Raw genomic sequence first — 8,045 nt, 5'->3', positions numbered from 1 at the left:
ACGCCTGGGGTTGTGTCTTTCAGAAAATGGCAGTGAATGTGTACTCCACTTCGGTGACCAGCGATAATTTGAGCCGACATGACATGCTGGCATGGATCAACGAGTCTCTGCAGCTGACGCTGACCAAGATCGAACAGCTGTGCTCAGGTACGGGGCTCGGCGGGGGGGGGTTCGGGGGTTGGTGTGCGTTTTTTTTCAGAGGTACAGCTGCGCCGTGCGGGCTGTGCTCCCCTCCGCAGCCGTGCTGCTGGCTGAGTTCCTGGTCTGAACAGGTTCATGGTCGGTGTTACAGTCAGGCTGTGGTTGGAGTTTTGCTGAAATGGTTGTTAATAATGTGAGTGTAATGACAAGGTGCGTTCTCCTGACTCACTGCAGCAGAGGCGCCGAAGAAGGAATGGGGGTTAACGTGGAGAAAAGACTCCTAGGAGAGGGTGTTTTCCAATGAGGGGTTAAGCATTTAGTCTTGATAGACAGAGTAAGTCTTAGAAGTGTTGTAACTAGCATAAACAAACGTGATTTCTTATGGAAGAGAACTATTCGGAGATTCAGGAGGTGCCTGAAGATTCCGGCTGGGCAGAAGGAGCAGCGTGAGGAAAGCATACTGGTAACTCTTGGGTTCACCTTCAGGACTTTATGACTCCTTATGGCAGAGGAGTGTGTCGGTCTGTGTCACCTCAACTGTACCTTGAGTTGACTTTAGCACAGGTGAATCTCGGGAGAGTTGCAGGCAGAAAAGGGGAAGTGATTGTGGTGCAGAAATGGAGTCAAGTGTCATCATGGGGAGGAGCGTGTGTGTGTGGGAGGAGGCTTGTAGAAGCAAATAAGGAATAATAGTCTGCGGAGTAAGAGCTGAAAGAAACCCAAGGCTAAAAATGCAGCCTAGGTAAAGATGGTGATTTGGATAACTGCAGCAGGCGGGGAGGGACTTGGTGAAAAGTGGAGGCGCAGCTCATCGAGTGAGTCTGTGATAAGGTGTAGCTCACAGAATGAGAGATGGGGAATAAAAGGAGGAATAATAGTAAAATAAGTTTGGGACTGTCAGTACAGCCCGTGGCTGAGTCTGTGGAGGAAATGTTGACAAGGATTGCAGAGAAGCAGGGGACTTACAGTAAACATCTGAGAGGTATTTATAATGGCTTTTGTCTAGTGAGGTGGTGGAGAAAAGCTAAGGATGAAGGAACTACAGATCTACAACCACACAAGTAAGGGAGTGATAAGCACTGTTCCCTTTCAGACGGAGAGGTTAAAAACCTGTTGGGTGCAGTGTTGATTTATATGGCTGAGCAGTTCTGCTTAGAATTGGTGTGAGCCTTGACTGCTGTGTGAGCCCTGGCTCTGAGAAGTGAGGGTGATTAATGCTGGCTCTGCAGAATTTCAGCTCACCTGTTTTCAGGAGAAGGCTGAGAGGTGTTGATGTGGTATGGGCTGAGTAATGTCCCTTTCCTGTGTCTGCAAAAATACTTCATGCCTCTGCAGGTATGGAAGTGGCTTTCACTGTCTGTCACAGTCATGTGAAAATGGGAATTTCCAAGCTGGCTTTGCTGCCTTTGGCGAGGGCAGCAGTGACAGCAGCAGTCTGGGGTTGCATAAATTCACAAAAGACGACCTTTGGCTTATGCTGTCATCTCTCTGTTTTTTATCGTGCTTATCACTCAGACTCCAACGGTAAGCAAACCCCTGATTTCTGGCAAGTCACCCGTTTTTGAGCTGGGCGTTGGAGTTCTTCAGCAACTGAACTGAGTAGGGATCAAACAGAAAGATTTTTTTTTTTTTAATTATTATTTGCACCAGTGGATGAGCAGCAATCTTCTAGCAGCAGGTGAAAGAGGGAGCCCCACAGACCTGCAAAATATCCTGACAGAAAGTGAACAATGTAGGACCTTCTGTAACCTGTGGTTGAGAAGAATAGTCTGGTTTTGGGCAAGAAGAGCTTGTCAGGTAGCTGTTTGATGTTTCAGGTTAAGGTTCCCATTACTCTCCACTGATACTGGTGGGGGGAATAGGACTGGAAATGTTGTGTGTGTATTTTCAGAGGCACACAGTTGCATATCGTTACTGCAGAGTGAGGATATAGTTTAAATATTTTTTTAATGGGTTTGTATGTTCTATAAAAGCTCATTTTTTGGATGTGGTTGTCTGCTCTGTGGCTGAGCTGAATCCCTCTTTTGCTCTTGTTACAGTAAGAGCTGACATGAAGGATTTAGAACTAATAGAAACACTGTCTCATTTCGGTTCTTTAAAGCTTGGTTTAAGAGACCAAATTAAGTTGGATTATACTTACCTTTGAGGGCACCCTGAGTTGTGTATAGGGTCTGTTTGCAGTGAGTAAATGTATCACTATTTTAATCATTATTAAATGTAACTTTTAGAATAGTTATTTTTCTAGTTTAGTTCTGTTAGTATTGATAAGAATAGCTTACGTGCCAGTTGGACACATGTAACATCTCAGGTTTGTACGGACACCTGTGAGGAAAGTCAAATTCCTCACTGGATTTTTTTTTTTCTCTTGGAATTATGGAGGCATTATTGCTCTTCTTGAAAGTTCAGGTCTTGAGACCAAGAGTTTGGTTCTGCAGTGTGCTTAAGCTCATTTATGGCCATGCTGTACCAAAACAGGAGATGGAGGGTTCCTGTTTTCTTGCTTTTGTTGCCTTTAAGGGATTGTGCAGCTGAGGAATGAGTCAGGTCGGTTTGCTGATCTGACTGAAAAGTAACTCACGTAGGCTAGTGACCTGACTTGATTCATCCAAGGGTTTGTGTTCTTTTTCGTTTGGCAGGTGCTGCGTACTGTCAGTTTATGGACATGCTCTTCCCAGGTTCTGTAGCGCTCAAGAAAGTGAAGTTTCAAGCGAAATTGGAACACGAGTACATTCAAAACTTCAAGGTTCTACAAGCAGGTTTTAAACGAATGGGTGTTGACAAAGTAAGCTGGGTTATAACTGATGCTCTGTGCTCTTAATGTCAAAGTAGATGGAATATACTTTCAAATTTAGAGCTGAAAAACTCTGGGAACAGTGTTTGTTTTTGGTTTGTAAATCTCAAAACTTTTGGTTTTGGTTTGTGCTGGGGTCCTCACTAGATTTAGGACAAGATCTGCTCTACTCCAGCTGAGGTTAGCTTTCCCGTTCTTAATGATGAGATGAATTTTTCCATTTCAGTTCTGTGCAACTGATGTAGCACAGACTAATATTGAAATTTCTATGAGATAAGGTTTCCTTGAGCTTCCTGTCTGAACCATCTTTGTACCAGGCATGTTCCCATACCCTGCTGCCGTGGTGCTCCTAACAATTCCACTCTACAAGCACGTGTAATTTTAAGCTAGAGAAAATGAGATCTGCAAAAAACCTTTTCAGATCGGATGGTGGTTATGCTTGTGGAGGGGGGATTTATCTAGGTGGCAGTTACAACAGCGTGTTTGGGATGATGCAGAACAATTCTGGGTTAATTTTTCTCCTGTCTTTAAGAAGACATCCCATTCTGTGTTGGCTAGCAGCTTCAACACGCACTTAACTGGTCTTGTGCAGCGTGTCCGGAGCTGGACAGCCAGCCCTGTGCTCAGGTGCCGAATGATCACGTCCTGGCTCCTGCCAGGTCACGGATTCTCAGCTCGTGCTTACAGACAAGACTAAACAATTTGCTGCATCTTTTTCGTAATCTTCAGTAATACTCCTCTTTCCAGAGGAACTGTCACTGTAATCTGCTGGAAGGTGATGTTTGGCTCGTGTATCCATTCTGTGTGTTAGCAGTCTGTGGAACTGGTCGGCAGTTTGGATTCCTGAGAACTAGCACTGGATGAGCCAGCTTCAAATTTACAGAAAGAAGTTTTGTGTTGAAACTTGGTGTAGCAGAACCTCGCTGCAGAATTATTTAAAGTTATTTGGACCCTTACAGTGAAAATTTGGTTTTGATTCCAATTATTAGAAAAAAATCCTACTATTTGACCTAGTTATGTTCAAGGAGGATTTTCTCTAGACTGCAGAAAGAATTACGTTTGCATATCTTCTGAGTGTACTGATTTTAAAACTTTATATAAAAAGAGAGGGAGGTCCTTTACCCTTAATGAGTTTGACTTTTTTTTTTTTTCCCCTCCAGATAATTCCTGTGGACAAACTAGTGAAAGGAAAATTTCAGGACAACTTTGAATTTGTTCAGTGGTTCAAAAAATTTTTTGATGCAAACTATGATGGGAAGGAGTATGACCCTGTTGCTGCTCGACAAGGCCAGGAGACGGTAGCACCGAACCTTGTTGCTCCAGTTATGAACAAACCCAAGAAATCTCTCAGTTCTGGCAGTGCAGGTAGAGAAAGTAGCTAAGAGATTATCTAGATCATTAAAAACTCTGGGGGAACTAAGACTGGGTTGCTATTTCAAATCAGTGTATGAGATTATAGTGTTTCGCATCTTGTTTCAGAGATGCTAGGCTTCAAACAGAGTCATTCTGTAGTTCCCAGTTATCTGGAAGCTGCAGGAAGAACAATCTTCTCTAAAAGAGAAAATGGCAAGGATGGGTGCCAACACATGCCAAAAAAAAAAAAGGACGTGTCACATGGAGACAAGAAGGAGGGAGGAACATTTCTTCAAACTCTTCCATGCCTAAGCATGCTTGGAAGGGGAATAGTACCTTTATGGGAGGAAGACGGATGTTCTGGGAGGAACTAACGCTGAGTTAATCTTGCAGCCCCACAGAGGCCCATTGTTACGCAGAGGACCGCAGCAACTCCGAAAGCTGGCAGTGGAATGGTCAAAAAGGCTGGAGGAGACGATGAGTCGGCAGGATTGATCGAGCAGGTGCGTTGACCATGATGGCCCTGTGTACTGACCTGTGCTTCACAGATTTGTCTGCAAATTTTTTTTTTTGGTAGCATGAAATAACTGGGTCAGGCAGGTGAAAGAAAATTATCTGAATCAATAAGCTCATTTAGAATCTCTTAATGGGACACCTTCCTTATAATGGTCTTGCTCTCCCGGGAGGAGCGAAACCCCTTGTGCAGTACGGGAGTGCCCAGACATTTAAACCTAGCGTGTGCCATGTCACACATAGCATTGCTTTTCAGTATTCCCACAGCTGTGTTGCGGCGATCACAGCATTCCAACTGAGCTATGAGCAGCTGCTGCCTCACTGAAATGCTGAGCGTAACGCAACCGAAACTGCCGTCGGCCGGAGAGTTGTCTTGAAAGAATGTGTTAGCAGAGAAAACTGCAGGCACTCAGTGCTTTACCTATTTCATGTAATAATCCTTTAGAGTTCCAGGTGGTGTTGCGTGTGTTGGACTGGGTGTTGTTGTGGCAATAGGATTGCAATTTGAGAAATAGACTTTTTCCTCCTCTCACAGTCCCCTTCCCCCTCCGCCCCTGTCTTGGTCACTTCTGGAGTGCTTTGCATATCAGCACCCTTCTGGGAACTCTGGGGACCCTGCCTTTTGAACAGATAATACTGAGTTCTGTCTTTTGGTGGATAAGTTATTCTTGATGCCCTTTGGCAGATCAACGTGTTGAAACTTACTGTTGAAGATCTGGAGAAGGAGAGAGACTTCTACTTCGGCAAATTGAGGAACATTGAACTGATCTGCCAGGAGAACGAAGGGGAGAATGATCCAGTGTTGCAGAGGATTGTGGAAATTCTTTATGCCACAGATGTAAGTAGTCTCGTATAAAGTGTATTGCATAGTTTCTCCCTCCCCTTGTAATTGGAAGCTGGTTTGCTTTCCAGGGCTCCCTCTATTTCTACTTGTTTTTTTTTTTCTCCTTTAGGTTTATGGCCTAGCTTTTTCCTGTAATAAAGGAAGAGATAACATAATGATAGGCAGCAAGCAAGGTTAGCCTTTCGTGAAGAGTATGTAACAAATAGATCAAAGATGAGGAAAATAACTCTTCTGGTAATACATCTTGCCACTGTAAATGGTGACTTCAGGTTATTTATCCTAAGTAAAAGGTGAAAAAAAGAAAAAGAGCATAGAGAGTAGCCAGGAACTGGTTCGACACCAGATTTTTATTAAAGCTCTTGTTTTATTCCCCTTCAGGAAGGCTTTGTGATACCTGACGAAGGAGCACTGCAGGAGGAACAAGAAGAGTATTAACAGACCACATACTGTACCAGCAGAGCAGCAACATCAGAATTCTTTGCCCCAGATCATGTGCTTAACTGTAAAATACTCCACTTTATTCTTAGAGGACTCACTGGTTTCTTTTCATAAGCAAAAAAGTACCTCTTCTTAAAGTGCACTTTGCGGAAGTTTCACTTTTTACAGTGGGTTTGAGTCCGGAGCTCTTTCTCACTTTGTAGCAGAGCAGTATTCACATCGAGGTGGTATATTTAGGGAGCAAGAGGCTGAATATTTGGAGCTTGTTGCAGAATGGTTTGCTGGTAAAACACTGGTTTGTGGGAAGACTCTTTTTGTGTCGGAGGTGGTGTGTAGTAGAGAAGTTAAAGACTCTGACTCACAGGAAGATTGAGTTAATGTGAAATTGCAGCACAGAAATTATAATAAAATGCCTTAAGAGTATTTAAAATATGCTTCCATATGCCAAATTGAAGTAATGTGACAGGAGATTTTATGTGCTTCATATTGGGGTAGATGCTTGTTGAACTCCATTCACTGCTGTCTGCGAGGCTTGCGTGGCAACCTCCCTGTGTCAGCGAGTGCTCAAAAGGGCTCTTAAAACAAAACTCCATTCCTGTGAAAAGCTGCTTATTAAGTGATCAGTTCTTGATGAAATGGGCCTTAACATTGCCTGTCACAAGATTAGAGGGAGTATGAACAGCTGAGACACATAAATTACCTTGAAGAGTGCTAAAGCCTTTTTCTATGGCGATGTGGCTAATGACTTTGCCAAAATGTACTGTGTTTTCTGTAAGAAAAACAAAAAACCAAAACGACAACACAAAGCAAAGGGCATCCAGCCTTACTGCCTAAAATGTTCTTCAGAAGTAGTTCTCCTTCCTGGCTCTTGTTCCTATTTATCCTGTTTCTTTTTATTTTTGTTGGTATACTTTTTGGTCTCTGGCTTGTTCTTTTCTCTTTCCCATCCCAAGGAATGCTGATCAAATCCAATAGTTGTAACAGGACTTGCACTGTGCAGCTATCTTGGAATGAAAGTGAATTGAGCACGTGAGGATGAGTTTCTCTTTTTCCTTTTCTTTTTTTTCCCACTTTCTTTCAAACCAGGGCATATCTAATAATAATACTTGCCAGTTCAGTAGTCTTCTGGGGTAAAAACTAAAAGATGCTGGCTAACAGAGCTAATGTTATTGCAGAAAATACAGTACTGAGACTAACTTAAATATTAATATTTAAAATACTTTCCTTAACTGTCCTTTTTTGCTATCATGCCCCTCATTACTGTTGTGTTTGGCAAGATCCTGCAAGACTTCTGATTCTCCCCCCCCCACTACTGAGATTGATCGGTCCTGTTGTGCTTGTACTCATTTGTTTCTGGTGGTAGCTTGTCCTAAAATGTGTGTAGAAGAGCATTTTATGGTAATTGTTGTGTAGTGCATGAATCTTTGTGAAATTCAGAGAAAAACCCAAATTCAGTGAATGCCAAAAATGCAAGTATCTAGCCATTGTTTAAAATTGCAGTGGTGCTATTTCTCTTGTGGCCTTCTAGACTTTTGTTGCCCTAAAAACTCCATTTTACTGAGAAAACCATATTTGACTTGGATTTTTCTTGACAGGGTTTTTCTATTTTAAGCAGTTTCTAAATAAAGTTCTGCATTTCAAGAGTGTCCCGTCTGCTGGAGTCTCTCGTGCTTTCAGATACGATTAGGCAAAGCTGAAGGTCGTGATAGTTTTCACGAGGAAGCTTGCAGGACCTGGAATGTCAGCTTTCCTTCTCCAGTCTTAGCTCTAGTCCTTGCTAACTCGAGCCGCAGTAATGCTGAAACTTTCCTGGCAGGGTGCTGGGGGCGTCCATCGCTTGAGTTCTGGGCGTGGCGGTTTTTCCTCCCGCAAGCGGCTGCGATGTGACCCTGCCAGCGGCTTCCTGCTGCTGACGGTGTGCGCAGGGGGCTGTGGGGCAGGGGTGCTCGCACACCGCTTCCAGTG

At 43.4% G+C, this 8,045-nt stretch overlaps 1 protein-coding gene across 2 annotated transcripts; it reads left to right on the top strand.

Moving 5' to 3' along the window:
• Nucleotides 1-26: 26 nt before the first annotated feature.
• MAPRE1 (microtubule-associated protein, RP/EB family, member 1) lies at nucleotides 27-7,724 on the top strand. Of its 2 annotated transcripts, none has more exons than XM_010085657.1 (6): nucleotides 27-147; nucleotides 2,778-2,923; nucleotides 4,093-4,282; nucleotides 4,679-4,788; nucleotides 5,484-5,636; nucleotides 6,021-7,724. In XM_010085657.1, the coding sequence occupies exons 1-6, from the start codon at nucleotides 27-29 to the stop codon at nucleotides 6,075-6,077; spliced, it is 777 nt and encodes a 258-aa protein (XP_010083959.1). In that variant the 3' UTR covers nucleotides 6,078-7,724. The 2 variants fall into 2 exon arrangements, with proteins under 2 accessions (XP_010083959.1, XP_010083958.1); XM_010085656.1 differs by having other exon boundaries at nucleotides 4,093-4,297.
• Nucleotides 7,725-8,045: the final 321 nt, after the last annotated feature.

Source organism: Pterocles gutturalis, unplaced genomic scaffold (assembly GCF_000699245.1).
Source record: "Pterocles gutturalis isolate BGI_N339 unplaced genomic scaffold, ASM69924v1 scaffold17740, whole genome shotgun sequence".
Classification (NCBI taxonomy): Eukaryota; Metazoa; Chordata; class Aves; order Pterocliformes; family Pteroclidae; genus Pterocles; species Pterocles gutturalis.
Note: the sequence above shows the minus strand (reverse complement) of the source record. Positions and strands in the feature narration are given on the sequence as shown.

What these genes read in the sequence shown, in the direction of transcription:
- MAPRE1 (XM_010085656.1), top strand. Translation starts at nt 27, where the DNA reads ATGGCAGTGAATGTGTACTCCACTTCGGTGACCAGCGATAATTTGAGC. An exon ending in GATCGAACAGCTGTGCTCAG is followed by an intron (nt 148 to 2,777) that starts GTACGGGGCTCG and finishes TTCGTTTGGCAG; the next exon opens with GTGCTGCGTACTGTCAGTTT. An exon ending in TCTCAGTTCTGGCAGTGCAG is followed by an intron (nt 4,298 to 4,678) that starts GTAGAGAAAGTA and finishes TTAATCTTGCAG; the next exon opens with CCCCACAGAGGCCCATTGTT.